Source organism: Typopeltis vanoorti, chromosome 8 (assembly GCF_054136105.1).
Source record: "Typopeltis vanoorti isolate ZY-2024b chromosome 8, IOZ_Tvanoo_1.0, whole genome shotgun sequence".
Lineage (NCBI taxonomy): Eukaryota > Metazoa > Arthropoda > Arachnida > Uropygi > Thelyphonidae > Typopeltis > Typopeltis vanoorti.
This window is the reverse complement of record NC_143556.1, coordinates 3,962,278-3,978,033: the sequence shown is the minus strand read 5'-3', so window position 1 is coordinate 3,978,033 and position 15,756 is coordinate 3,962,278. Positions and strand designations below refer to the sequence as shown.

The 15,756-nt window shown below is 35.5% G+C and overlaps 1 protein-coding gene across 1 annotated transcript in view; it reads left to right on the top strand.

Moving 5' to 3' along the window:
- The window catches only part of LOC150103688 (ras-related protein Rab-14-like), a 204,360-nt gene that overhangs the window by 126,408 nt on the left and 62,196 nt on the right, over positions 1–15,756 (top strand). Inside the window, exon 5 of the mRNA XM_090396494.1 lies at positions 8,110–8,197. Coding sequence (XP_090252620.1) covers positions 8,110–8,197 — 88 coding nt within the window. The remainder of the gene's footprint in view (positions 1–8,109; positions 8,198–15,756) is intronic.

Here is a 15,756-nt window from a genome sequence, read left to right as displayed (position 1 = left end):
GACTCTTTATGACCTGCAGTCATGGAGAAATCCTGACTGAAATCACAGGTCCATCAAGGTAATTTCTAGGCTACGTGGTTCATCTGTGAGGTTTTTTTAAAATTGCCTCAAATCTCAAAAAAATGTTCCAGTATATTTATTGAAAAAAAAAATGTCTAAGTGGACCTGTGCATTCAAACCCATGTTGTTCAAGCGTTAACTATTAGATATGGCACTGGGGTGCTGACAAGTGATAGATTAACTTTGAGGAAAATTGTTTATAGGAGATTAGTAATAATGTAATCTTAATCTCCTAACTGTCCAGGATGTATATATATGTCCAATATAAACCTGGATATGATTCTGTAACACCTATTGAATAACATGGATAAGAAGTGCAGGTTGGTCTCACTATTTCATCCGCCTCGGCTAGTAGAGAGGTTAATAATGTACTGTCATAGCAATGACGGTGAAGGATCCTGTGCATATTATAACCTAGACGAGTCTGGCTCTTAGGTTACTGATATCATTATGAAAAATCTGTACTATTAAATTTAGAATAAATTTTATATATATACTAGGGGACTCTGGCGCCTATGCTGATCAACCCCCCAAGTTTCGGGCTAGTAAGCCAGTAAGACAAAAAAAAAAGTAACATAAAAAGTTTCAAATTTCAGCTTATCTTTTTATATATATAGAATAGATATATATATATATATATATATATGTTAAAGATACCAAGCTATTTTAAACCTGGTTTTACTCCATTTCCCAAGTGAGCAAACAGACAAATAAAAGTCAAGTTTGCACCTACACGTAATGCAAGTCTAGCTGACCCTGCAGGTAGTGCAAGACCAAGATAACTCATGGTAAAAATCGAATAAGCTCTGATCACTAATCTTAATATTTACCCATAAAGCAAAGCACATCTCCTGGAAGAGATGTATGATGCTTTGTATTAAAGGCAAGGGGCCACTACCCAGACCGGTTTCGACCTTTATTGAGGTCTCATCAGTGGGAGCCAGGCTAGAAATATCAAGATTTTAGTAATACAGAGCTTATAAGTATTTTACCAGAACAAGTTACCATAAGGTGTTTTAACCTTATTAAATAAAAATCTCAGGAGGAGATATAAATGTAGAAAGTATTTTACCTTGGGTATATTAAATGTTAAAGATACCAAGCTGTTTTAAACCTAGTTTGGTCTTGCACTACCTGCAGGGTCAGCTAGACTTGCATTACGTGCAGGCACAAACTTGACTTATTTGTGTTTGCTCACTTGGGAAATGGAATAAAACCAGGTTTAAAATAGCTTGGTATCTTTAACATTTAATATACCCAAGGTAAAATACTTTCTACATATATATATATATATCTTCTTCTTCTTCTTCCTATCATGGAATATAGGCCATGTTGCCTGTTCTGGTCTCATGCCATCTCTTTCTTGGTCTTTCGATTCTTCTTTTTCCACTTATTTTGTATCTGTATAATATTTTTGGTAGTCTGCTGTTGTCCATTCGATTTAAATGTTCTAGCCATTTTTGTTTATACTGTCTTATGTAGTAATTAATTGGTTTGATTTTTAGGGATTGTAAGATTTCTTCATTTGTTTTGTGGTCCCACTTGGTATATCCAGCTGTTTTTCTGAGGAACTTCATTTCTGCTGTTTGAATTCGTTTTTCATCTTTCCTTTTCATGGTCCGTGTTTCGCTTCCGTATAGTAGAGTTGGTTTTGACAAGACATTATATAGTCTGATTCTAGTGTGTTTTTGTACCAGGGATGGCTTAAATATACTATTTATTATGCCATTTACTTCGACAAAGTTTGATATTTTAGTGTCTGTCTTTTTCTTCTTCGTATGATAGATCACATCCCAAGTATCTGAAAGTGTTTACTTGTTCTAGTATTTTATTATCTATCACTATTTTACTTCTTATTGGGTTTTCTCCTTTGAATGCAATTATTTTTTTTTTTCTTTGGATATTGTCATTATATTGCTTTGAGATATCATTTAATGATTTTAATGATCTTTGTAAGTCATCTTCTGATGTAGCTAATACTATTTGATCATCTGCAAATAGTAGTGTATCTATCTTTATTTGCAGGGTCATTTGTATACCAAATGGGTTATGCTGTTTCCAGATTGTTAATATTTCATTTATATATATATTGAAAAGCAGAGGTGAGAGGGTACATCCTTGTCGTACTCCTCTTGATATATCTTTCCATTCTGAGGTGTGTTCTAATTTAACTGCTATTTTATTTCCTGTATATATTTTTTGAATAGATTGTAAAAGTTGGTTTGGTATGTTTAAATTGGTTAGTATTTTAAACAATTTTTGTCGGCTAATTTTGTCAAATGCTTTTTCATAATCAATAAATGCCACATGTGTTTCTTTTTGAAATTCTCTTCTCTTTTCTATTAATAATTTTAAAGTAAAAATTGGATCTATGCAGGGATCGGCCTTTTTGGAAGCCATTTTGTTCTTCTAGTAATTTGTTTTCTACAATGCTGCTTAGTTTCTCTTTTAATATTCCTGCATATATTTTATATCCTGTATTCAGCAGGCTAATTCCCCTATAATTATTGCAATTGTCTTTATTTCCTTTTTTATAGATTGGGATGACCAGTGCTTTTTTCCAAGAGTTAGGGGTTTTTCCAGACATCCAAACCATATTAAAAAACTTCAAAAGTCTTTCATTAAATTTTTCACCTGCATTTTTGTATAGTTCTATATTTATATTGTCTTCTCCTGGCGTTTTCCTATTTTTCATCTTTATTATATTTTTCAGTTCTAACATTCTAATATTTTCTATTAGGTCATTCCTTGTCTTATAAAATTTTAATTCATTGTTCTCATCTGTCCAGAGATTTTTGAAATAGGTCACCCATTTTTCTAAATCTATTGTTTGTATTTTTATCTTTTCTTTTATTTCTTTATTCATGTATTTTATTACTTTATAGGTTTTGGGTTGGGGCTTAAATAAATCCTTTTCTAGTTCTGTTACGAAATTGTTCCATCTTTCTCTATGTTTTTACCTTACTTCTCGTTTTGCAATTGCACTATTTCTTTTATACTCTATTTCTGCTTCTATTGTTTTGGAATTTAGCCATTTCTGGTAACTGTCCTGTTTGGTTTTTATTATATTTTCTATTTCTTTGTTCCAGTCTCGTAGTCCTCTTTTTCTAATCCATTTGTGCTTTATTCCTAAAGTTTCTGTTGCTGCTTTTGTGAGAATTTGTTTCAAATTTTCCCATTCATCTTCTATGTCACTTGATTCATTGTGTGGTTTCTGTTTTTAAGTTTTTGCAATTTTGATATTGTAGTCTAACTTGAGGATCCTGTAATGAAGAAATTTTGTAGTTTGGCTGGTAAGAATTTTCAATTCTATGTGTTTTTAGCCACTTTGGTTTAAAACGAATTTTTGCTGATACCATATAATGATCAGAGTTTAATTCAAAGCCTCGATATGCTCTTACGTCTAAAATTAACTCCGCTAATTTAAAATTTGTGATAACGTAGTCAATTACTGATTTGTATCCTCTGGCTGACCAAGTATATTTATGTATTTCCTTGTGTTTAAACATTGAATTCATTATTCTCATATTATTATAAATGACAAAATCGCGCAATCTGCGACCATTTTGATTACATGTACCTTCGCCAAATTTACCTATGTTTGTTTAGGTATATATATATATATATGTGTATGTGTGTGTATATATATGTGTATATCATCATCATCATCATCATCATCAAATTCCTGCCATGTACCCTCAAGGGGTGTACAGGATATGACAGTACTACATGAAAAAATTACATCATTACTAACTTCCTATCTACAATTTTCCTCCAAATCAGTCTGTTACTTGTCAAGACTCCAACATTATCAGATCTTATATTTCTATCGTCTAAGGCACTTTGTACCGTATCAATCCACCTATATCTTGGTCTTCCTCTGGGTCGTTTTCCTGCCAACCTGGCAGAGAACACTTGTTTTGCTAATCTTTCCTCTCCCATTCTATTTAAGCTAATACATATATGTGTATATATGTATATATATTCTCTTACTCTACTGGCATCTATCATACACCCTAGAAATTAGACCATGTCCAACCTATTCCATGGAAGGGTGACATACTCTATATATTTTATACATATATGTATATATATGTATAAAATAAAATAAATGGTGCTCTCCATTACTTTGGAGAGGACTTGAAGTGAGTGAGATTAGGTAGTGGTTTGATGGTAAGGATCTGTCACCCTTCCATGGAATAGGTTGGACATGGTCTAATTTCTAGGGTGTATGATAGATGCCAGTAGAGTAAGAGAGTATAAAGAGGCAGTATAGAATATGAGTCAACTCTGGAGCACAAAACTACAGGACATAGGAGGAATTCTGTCAGGGCAAGGTGACTTTTTATTATCTAATTTGGACAGGATTTTTCTGATCACCTCCTGGTGAAAGGTCAGCGGAGGCATTGAGTGTTTGGAATGGCTAGGAGACATTTACAAAAGTCATTTATGCAGGCATTTGAGGAAAAGTATGATGCCAGGAGATTTGCTTTTTCTGTGGGTGATGATGCAATAGATAGACCCATCTGGGTGCCGCAGCAGTGGTAACAGTCTTGGGCAAAAGTTGTACCAAACTGCTTTGGCATGAGACCAAAACGTGTGGTTACTATCACTTACCCCACCGTGTTGCTCGGTGGGGTAAGTGATAAGCACAATATTTTGGTCTGAATTACTTAAGGGAGATACAACTTTCACAGTATGTTTGGAGGGTATCACTAGTGAAGAAGAGGTCCATATTGTTTGGAGAGTTGTTGGGGTTATCTGGTAGGCATTTAAACAATTTGTGTTCGATCATTTCTGATGACAAATGTCTCAGTATTTTTACCTGCTTGGTCTGTGCATTCAGAGAAGAAAGCCAATTGATATTATGAACATTAAAATTACCGATGAAGATAAGCTCACTGCTAGGACATTCGATCAAAGCACATTGACTTTCAAGGAAAGGAAGCCAAACAGTTCAGAGTGGTTGGTGGTATTGGGTGAGTGATATAGATAGCATATGAATTTGGGCGGAGAGATTTTCAGCCAAAGTAGATTGTGATTGGGAGATTCTAAGTTGAGTGTTCTCTGGCATGGTATATCAGTGAATGTATGCACGAGTACCACCCTTGAGCCCAAAGGATTTGAAGAGTATGTTGGGAAAGTTGTGATGAGTTGTGCTTGGAGAAGCTGACATTTGGGTTTCTGTCAGAAAAAACGTGTTTTTTTTTCAGACTGGAGGTGAAAGTGGACATTGTTGAGGTTGGAGCTGAGATCATGTATATTTGTAGAGTTGATCTGGACGTCTCCATGGCATTTGTTGTTGACTAAGCGGATCATACTACAAGTACTGCATAAAGAATGCAGTACTTGTAGTATGATCCACTTTTTTACATCTGAAGCAGTCACATCTGGTGTTTTTTTTTTTTTCTTCACTCAAACTGAATTAATTTTTCCATTAGTTTGCTGTCTTCCTTCAGTGTATTGTTAACCTTTGGTGTGGAAGTTGAGGATAATGGCATTATATTTTTTTTGTCTTTGCCTTGATTGAGTTGTGCACTGTTGACACAATGAGGTTACTGAGCTAGCTGGTATCAGTGTCAAATGATTTTTCATCAAGGCACTGATTGTGAATCTGTTCTAGCTTGGTTTTAATTCATTTGAGTTTGAAGGAGAGGGTTTCATCGATAGCATTGAAGCATTGCTCCAAGTTTTCATTGCATTTTTCTAAGTTCAGGAACTGTTTCGCTGAAGAGAGGCACAGTGGTCAGATAAAGTCATATTTAAATTTTACCACTCTCAAAGTTTTTCAAAATTTATTTTCCACAGTTCAATTTGTAAAGCATACTTCATTATATTTGAGTAATGAATTTTAACAGGGAGCATGTCAAGAAATTTTTAATACAAATTTATTGCCATTCTCCCATTTAAAATTCAGTTGTTTGTTCAAAATACCTATCATTAGGTTTCTTCTTGATCACTTGTCCATGCACAACACTGACGTGCTATAGCTGTTGCAATCTCTTGTTGAGACTGATATAAAAAATTACCAAATTAAGCCCATGATTAGTGGAAAATTATTCAGTATTCATTAATGTTGCACATGTATAGGACAAATATCTTAAGTGCAGTGCAGCATTTATAATTGGAATACATTTGTAGTCAGTCCTCTGAGATATAACTTTTCTTTGTAGTTAAATTTCTAAGAAAAAACCTACTGCTTTGTTTTTAAAATTTACTTGGCTGACTTGTGTATGCATTAAGAAAATAACCCTCAGTTATTTTTTTAATTGAAAAATTAAAGTGAAATTGAAGTATTCTTTCATGTTCTTCTTCTTCTGCAGCTTTTCCCACTTAAGTAGGGTTGCTGTTTGTGGTGAGTCTCCTCCATAACCTCCTGTCTTGGGCTATAGCCACATCCAAGTTCTTCATCCTCAAGTCCTCCTCCACCATCTCTTCTTTGGCTTCCTCTCTCCCAAAGGTCATGTAGATGGTCATGCACATCCATCTGCATGACCTTTCTTCCCACATACTCTTCCTCTCTCCTCATCACATGACCAAACCATCTCAACCTTGCCTCCTGTCTCTTTGCTCCTAAGTTCATAACTTTCACTGTTTCCCCTTACATAATCATTTCTCAGACGATCCTTTCTGAGATAATATCATTAATATACAAATTTTATTCGTATGAATCCATTTCTCCATTCCTGATTCTATATCAATTACTTTTGTTTCTTCATTCTTACATTCTTTCACTCCCTCAGTCTCACTAGCTTTCGTTATGTTTACTTTTCTTTCATATATGCTAACTTTCATTCCTTCAATCTGTTTTGCATTCACTGATAACTCATAGACTAACAAAATATTGCACTGTTTACAAATCCATACCTTCTCTTCTTTCCTGTTTAGTCTCTCTGCAAGTGAATCTTTCACATTTTGCTATGCATGCATGTTGCATCAATGACATCGAACCATTTTTGAAAGTCTATCTCATTAACAGCATTTGATCTTTTGCACTGCATGTCATGTAGGCATCCTGTGTCCCACCATTATGTTCTGTTCAAGGCAAGATTTAAGAATTCACTAAAAAAAAAAAAAAGTAACAAATCCACAAAGTCAAAAATCATGCAGGTACACAAAACTATCAAAAATAAAGCAGTATCTTCAGTTATTACACAAAATAGTACTTATCTTTTTGAATCCCCTTTTCCAATCACAGAAAACCCCCTTTACTTCAGAAAATTACATAATGTGGTTAGGAAAGCACAGGTTAGAAGAACGGATAGAATGGGTTGCCAGAATTGGTCTTGACATTTATTTTGGAATAAGTTTAAGGAGAGGTATGATCGGTATTGTGTGAATAATAATTTGTGCAGGCCTCTCAAAATGAGTTTTTGAATTCCATTCAGATGTCTGTATGATAACAATAGTAATAACACCAAACTCGATTAAACTAATATATCTATGATGTTTCTATTGGTCTTTTGTTATAGCTTACAGTAGCAATAACATTAAATTCTCTTAATTTCTGCATCTTGGAATAATCATTGTATTTGAATAATTTCTTTAACCAGTAATAGATAGATAGATAACTCGTTTGAAGTTCTACAGATAATTTCTCTTGTGAATCTTTGATAAAGAATGCAGAAATAATAGGCCTTAAATTTTTGAAGTGCTTGGTGGTGATGATTAATTTCTCAGAAGCTGATGACACTCCTGAAGCTACAATAGTTAATGGTTTATGTTGTGAATCTTATAGCATAGTATTCCTTAAAAGGTACTAGAAATGAAATTTCTTTCAGTCTGTAGAATGAAAGTGTGTAGTTGTACTCACCAAGCCTAAACAGAAAGTTTTGTGGATTTCGTACTATAGTGTATGTGAGATATGATACAGTGGCATTTAGAATTAAAAAAAGATTGCTTAAGTTGAAACAGAATGCAGAGTAGTTTTTCTTACAATAATTGATTGTATTTTCCTTTCATTTTTGTTTCAGTTTTTTCTTTATGCGAGTTATCTTACTGAAGTGAACAATTGTGTTTAAAATGTTAAGTTTTCATATTTGTTTCTAGGTGATTTTTCTTATTGGTAACAAGTGTGATTTAGATGCTAAAAGAGATGTGACTTATGAAGAGGCAAAACAGTTTGCAGAAGAAAATGGTAGGATAATTATTTTTCTGTCATACATATTTAAATATGATTTTATTTTATTTTACACAGAAAATATATTTTTTACATAGAGAAGTTTTATTATATATATGTGACCCACACATGAAAGGTCGCAAGACCTATAGTATATTGTTAAATTGTTTTTTTATATGATATATACTTACTTAATTTGTTTGTTACTTGATTAAATCCTTTCTTATTTAAAACTTTATTCAATTAAAATCCTACCAGCTGCTCTATTGTTAATGTCATTACTTTCTCTGTAATTTACTGTTTTATATCTTCCTATTCTATCTTTCTATTGCTGTTTTACTTCTTCAGATATAAGGCCTAATATGCTTACATCTAGGATTGTTTCCTCTTTGGATACTGGTAAATTTTTATTATGCTGTGCCAGCCAGTATCCTATAGTAGAAAAGGTTCCTACTGAGGGAGACAATACTAGACTCTTAGCCGTTCTTACACAATACTTTACTTTAATGCTGCTGTATAGATTCAGACTGCAGTCGTGACCAAAATCTATAATTATATTTACTTTCTAAATCCTTCCTGCCAAAATAGGTTCTATTTTTATAAGTGGTAGTTTGGAATCGTAATCAGGCATGACTCAGGTTCAGGTAAATATGACAAGTTTATTGGAATATCTAAACAGGATACAAAATTCATACACTCAATTATGACTCAATACTAAATGAAACTCGAGTTAAGAGGTTAACATATTCTAAATTAATTAAAGGTCATAAAGCATGAAAAACACAATAACTGCATATTGGGATAGATAGCAAATGATATGAAGTTAAACTAAAATTCTTTTCTGTAATGCTTCTCTCTTCTAATGAATTTTATACAAAAAATAGAGTAATTTTTACCTTACCGAACTTTTTCCGCATCTTTCAGCACCTCGTGTACATCTGGTTACTTCTTGACTATTGGCTGTCCATACGCCAATGTAGGGGTTAAGCTATCTTCATTATTTCTGCCAAAAACGGGCTTAAATCTTTGCGTTTCAGGAATAACTCGATGGGACTTCTCAGCAAAGGCTTTATGCTAGGACTGGAAATTTTTACCTTCAGCTCTGCGTAGAATCCTTCTCCATTTTCAAGAAAGCCTGCTGTCCAACATCTTATCTTAGCACAGACGCTTCATCCCCTCCCCTTTATGCAAACTCCCGCTAACTACCAAACAGGAAAACGATACGACAAGAGAGATCCCCAATACGGCGCTCGTCCCCTTATATTCTTCGATAGAGTGCCCTCTTTTTTTTTTCTCAGTCCCCTTTGCACACGACCCATCTCTTTTCTCCCCCTTGGGTTCATCCCTTGCTCTCCCAACGCTGTTATGCTCTTGCATTCCCAGAATTCGTGTCAAAGTACGTTCCGTGTATGCTACTGCCACCAGCGTTACGCTTTACATGTGTAGTTTTATACCTTCCAAGAATTATTATTTAGTAACTATTTGATGACTCACAGTTATTTTTACGCAGCTTAAGTGAGGCTTAAATTAAATAAGATTATCCCTCTTTTAAGACATACTCTAAATAAAATCTTAATATGATCACAATAGCTTAAATATATGGTACATGAAATAAAGAATACAAATTTTATACAAAAAATGAAGTTTCACTTTTGGTTTCAGCTGATGTGCAGGTGTTTCTCTTTGTTAGTAAGTTTAGTATGTTAGATTCTGAATGAATGATTTCTTTGCAAGATTCCTTCACTCAGGATTTAACAATATCATAGTATGTGTGTTGTATGTATGGGCAGAAAATCAAGCTTTAGAGAGAAATAGTTGAAGAGATCACAGTGCTTGGTGGAGTTTGAGGAGTGATAGAGAGACAGTAAACAAAAACAAGTTCGTATGTTAAAGTAATCTTCCAAAGCAGGTCATACAGAGGGAAGTGAGTTTGTGGTTTTGCAATCTCTGATGTGGGAAGTATCCTGATGAATGCACAAGTGCTGTTCTTGTGGTGGAAGAAACTCTATAATGTGTAGTTAGGCCAGTTGAGATAGACAGGTTGTTGAGGTTGCTAGCTAGGTTTCTGTCAGGAACAGTAATTCTTGAGATGACTATAGGCAGTGGTGCACGTTATGTTGCTGTTTGGGCCACTAATGTTAGTGAAATGGATACAGAAACTTTGGGGGGGGGGCAAGAAGTAATTAATTGACATTTTTTTTTTATTAGTGTTTGTTTGGAATTTTGTTGTTTTATCATGTTTCTTTTCATTGGACTGTTGTTTTCTTGTATGTTTTAACTGCTTTTCATCATTATCTATTTCCTGAAATGCACCCTCAAGAGGCATTCAGCCTACTATAATAGCACTACATGATTAAGCTTACATTATATTTTCCTCCAAATTAGTCTGTTACTTGTCAGCACTCCATTATTATCATATCTAACATTTTATGCTTCTAAGGCACTTCTTGCTGACAATCCACCTTGACTTTCATCTCAGTCTCTTTCTTACCATCTTAGCAAAAAAAAACACCTGTTTTGCTTACCTTTCCTCTCACATTCTGTTTCAGTGGTCATACTACCTTAGATTAGTTCCAATATCTTCATTTTTAATATTATGATTCTCTCATTGATACCATCCGTACACTCCCATAATTTTTCTCAGAACTCCCATAACTGTGGTCTCTATTCTTTGATGTTTTTTTTTTTCTTTTTTTCCTATCCCAACTCTCAGATCTATAGCTTAAAAACTGGTTTGAATAACACTGTTTTGTATATTACTGGTTTGTTGTTTTGGCTAAATTTATTCAACCAGCTCCTCATTAAAAACTCTGCCTAAATAGCTGAAATATTTTACTTGTTCTGTAAGTTCACCATTCAGAATGCAGCTGAAGTTTTCTATGGTCTTTTTATTACTGATTTTCATGGCAAATTTGTTACAGTCATTATTCAATTTAGTTAGAGAATCCCGGAGACTTGCATTGGATAAGTTCAGGAGTGCAACATCATCTGTGTAAAGCAAAGAGCTGAGCTTGACATCTCTAGTTCTAATATCAGACCTAATGCCACTTTCTTTCATATTCTGTTCCATATAAATGATGGATAAGAGTGGAGATAATGTGCATCCTTGTCTTACCCCTGATTATACATAAAACCATATTTCTCTATTTCTTTCAGTTCTAACTGCTGACTTATAACTTAAATATAGACTATGTATTACTCTGTATAATGTTCCATTAACCCCATATAATTGTAGTGTTTTGAAAAGCTTTTCACTCTGCACCTTTTCACATGCCTTTTCCAGATCTACAAAATCTAAGTTCAGATCCTTATCATGTTCTCACGATTTCTCAGCTATTTGTCTTAAACTGAAAATCTGATCTGAACAACTTCTATTTGGCCTGAACCCAGCATGTTCTTCTCCAAGTTTTTCTTCCAAAATTTTTCTTAGCCTCTTCTCAAGCACGCTTGCATAAATCGTACCTGATCCTCTCAACTAAGCAGTGCAGCCACTGCAAAAGTTTTATGCCTCCATACTTAAGTATTTCTGGTCGAATATCATCTACTCCAGTTGCCTTTCCTCATTTGAAATTTTTGATGGCTTTTTTTTTACCTCAACTATTGATATGTACTCCTTTTTGCATTCCTCTTGAAGATGCTCTAGTATGGTTCTGTCACTGCTTGTTTTGTTTAACAGTCTTTCAAGGTAATTACTTCAGTCATCTAAGATATCCTTATCTTCGGTTTTCATGTCAATTTTATTGTATTTGATTCATTTTACAGTACTCTTTCCTAAATTTCTAAGGTTTTTTTCAATAGCCTCCAGAGCATTTTGCCACCTTCCTGATATTTATTTTCTATATTCTTACACTAAAGTCTTACTATGATTTTTGTTTAGATACTTTTACACATAGTTTAGCCCATTTACATTTTTCTCTGTATTCTTTTAGGGTATTTGCTGACTTACTTGCTAGGAACTTTTGTTGTGTTTTCTTCTTTTCCAGAGTTGCTTCTTCAACTTTTTGTATTCACCATGCAGTTCTTATTTTTCTATCCTTACAGACAACTTCACCATGTACCTCCCTGGCTGAATCAATTCACGTCTTATTCAGAGTTTGCCACCGAGACTCCAAAGGTTACCTGGCCACTGAAGTAATTGGATGTTGTAATATATTTGAGGAACTCTTTCATTTTTTTTTTTAAATGTGGCATGGAACTAGAGACTGTTGGAAGATTAGTTCTTTGTCTCTCTGGATCTGTGGGACCACTCTTTTCTCCAGTATTTTTATGTATTGGTCACTTTTCATCATACTGACAACAGGCACAAGTGATCCTGAACCCATCACATGTAAAACAACCCTAGAACATCTTTTTACCTGGTTAGGAGCTTGTTGAAAGTGGGTGGGAGAAGTCTTCTCAGCTGCTGATTTGAAAATGGGGTACTTGCTTTCCTTGAAACATGAAATGGCTTTCATCTGAGAATATGACCTTCTTCCACTTCTCAACAATCCATTCTTTGTACACTTTTGCCCACTGGAACCTCTTTTTCTGCATAGCCATTTTCAACAGTTGTTTATTTTTTTGGTGTGAGTAGTTCACCCTGCTTCCAAAAATCTCCGATGGACTGTTGTGTCAGAAACATTAATCCCACTAGCTGCCAAGTCTCTATTTAAATCTACAGCAGACAATCTTGGATTAATTTTGCTTTTCCTAACTAGTGAATGATCTTGAGTAAGTGTAATTTTCCTTTTTTGCCCACATTTTCCTTTTATTTCAGGAGAAAAGGTACCTGTATCCCTAAACCTCTTTAAAACTGCATTAACAGTATCCAAACCAAGACCACACTCATTGGCAATTTGTCTTTGAATCATGGATGTGTGCTGAGAAAGAGCACATAGTTTTGAATGCTTTCTTGGAGATGTATCCATTTTATAGCTGCACAAAAGGAATAAAAGACTGAATGTCAACTTGTTTACACTATTAATAAGCATCATAAAGACAGTTAAAACATGCAGTACTCAATCAAAATAGTAATCTGAAGCCAAACCAAAATTTTTGTTAACTGAAACCAAAAACTTGAATAAAACTTGGCTTGCTTAGATTCATTTTGTTCGCTACTGTACTAATGAGAGCCTCCATAGCTCAGTTGATATAGACGAAGCCCTTTGGTCAGAAAGACATGGGTTCGATTCTGGTCAATGACATGAGGAACCTTTATCTGGTCTCTTTTGACAAAAGGTGAGTTAGCCAGTCTCATGCGGAGGTAGGTTTTTTTTTCCCCCACCTGGAAACTTGGGTTTTTTTGTCCCCAGAACAGGCAAACCAGCCCCATGAAACTTGCATCCAGAGACATAGGACACACTAGGAGGCATAGGGCTCACCACCTTATCCTTGAGTTATGGTTGCAAAGTCCAAGAATAGTTGGAAGGTCATTGATGCTTAAGTACCTGCTAGGACCACTGATGATGATGATGATTACTGTACTAATGGGGCGCATCACATGAAGTTGAGGATTGAGATGCGCCCCATTAGTACAGTAATCATCATCATTCTAGCTATGGCAATTAAGAGGGGTGAAAGGATGGACGAGATGATTGTGATTTGTGATGGTAGGAACGAATGACTTGAGAGGATGTGTAAATTGGGCAGCGAGAGATATAAGATTCTTACTTGATGTTGTATAAAAGAAGACGCAGAGAAGAAAGATAGTGTGCATGTTGCCTAGGTATGATAGTGACAAGCTGAGCAGAAGAGCAGTAATATTGAATAATATAATAGCTAGAATGTGTCAGAAGAGAGGATTGGAATATGTGGATGCTTGGAGGGCATTTGAGGACAGAAAGGAATTGTATGCGAGAGACCTCTTGCATTTGAATGAGGAACGACGTAGGCATCTGGCGAGATTGCTGTTTTCTGAATGAATCGGTATGTCAATGCAGGGAAACTAGAATACTCAAAGTGGATGGTAGCAGGGATGGCCTCTTGTAGGAATGGGTGCTTGGGAGAAGGGGGACGACATCAGGTAATGCTGAGCCCAGTGGAGTCTAGAGGGGATAATGCTAGATTTAGAAACAGTGGCATTTTTATGCTTTATACTAATGCCAGGAGAGTCCGGAATAAAGGAGAGGAATTGGTGGCGCTGATAGCATCAGCCTAGTCAAAGATTATTGGGATCACGGAGACGTGGTTCACAGAAGATGATATAATAACAGGAATAGACGTAGCAGAGTACAGCATTTTTCAGCAGAATAGGAAGGGAAAGCGGGGTGGTGGAGTATTGCTTATGAGAAGTGACGACTTATGTCCTCTAAGAGTGGAGGCTTTGGAAGACACTGACACTAATGATTTAGAAAGCATATGGTGTGAGGTAGAGGTGGGCAAGACAAGATATTTAGTGGGGTGTTGCTACAGACCCACCCAGGAGCACAGAGGATGGGGACCAGGAGATGTTTAGACAGTTGAGCTTGTCAAGTGCAAGAAGAATGATTGTTATGGGAGATTTTAATTACAGCAGTATAAATTGGGGAGAGGAAGATGCATGTAGCAATAAGTGAATGGAATTTCTAGAAATTCCGAGGGACATATCTCGGGCAACATGTAATAGAGGGAACAAGAGGTTCAAGAGTCTTGGATTTGGTCATAGTCAGAAGAGTTAATAATAACTGAGATGACATCTCTCCCACCAGTTGGAGTGATTGACCATGTGGTTTTGACTTGGAAGACGAACAGACATGCAGGAGTATCAAAGAAAAGGAAACATATGTGGAATTATAATGCAGGTGATTATAATAGTCAGACATCAACTTGGGGCAGTTCCATGGAGGGCAGAATTGGAAGGCCAGGATATCATTAGCACATAGGAAATTGCGAAGAAATATTTTTGTTGGCAGCAATAGTAAGCTGTATTCCACTAGTGAAGAAGAAGACACAATTAGGTGTAAAGTGGACGACAAACATTATCAAACAGGAACTGCAGGTGTAAAAGAGGTTATGGAAGAGATATAAGGAGGCGGGTGGAGAGCAGATGCATGAAGAATGTAAGACTCAGGCCGGGAGAGTGACCAATATGATAAGGAAAACAAAACTGGAATATGAGAAGAGACTGCCACTAAGATCCAAATATAATCCTAGGGAATTTTTTAGCTATGTGGCCAGTAGGAGGAGAAATGATTGTGGAAGAATGGCATTGTGGGATAAAAATGGGAATAGAGTGACTGTGCAGAGGACATAGTGGAGTTATTCAATGAACACTTTATTGGAGTATTTCATCCGGGAGAAGTAGGTTTTAATACTTGAGGGATAGGGCAGGTTCGAGGTTTAGAGGAGAATATGTTTCAAATACTGAATTCCTGATGTCAATAAAGTGTGGGTCTGGATGGAATTTTGCCATAGGTTTTGAAAGAATGTGCTAAAAAACTGACAGCTCCTTTGACCTGACTTTTCAATGAAAGTCTGGCTATGGGAAAGGTGCCTCTGGAATGGAAGGAAGGTATGGTAGTGCCATTGCATAAGGGCGATAGCAGACTGGAAGTGTCTAATTATAGGCCAGTTTGTGTGTGTCATCAGTAGTTAAGATCTTGGAGAAATTAGTGAGGGAC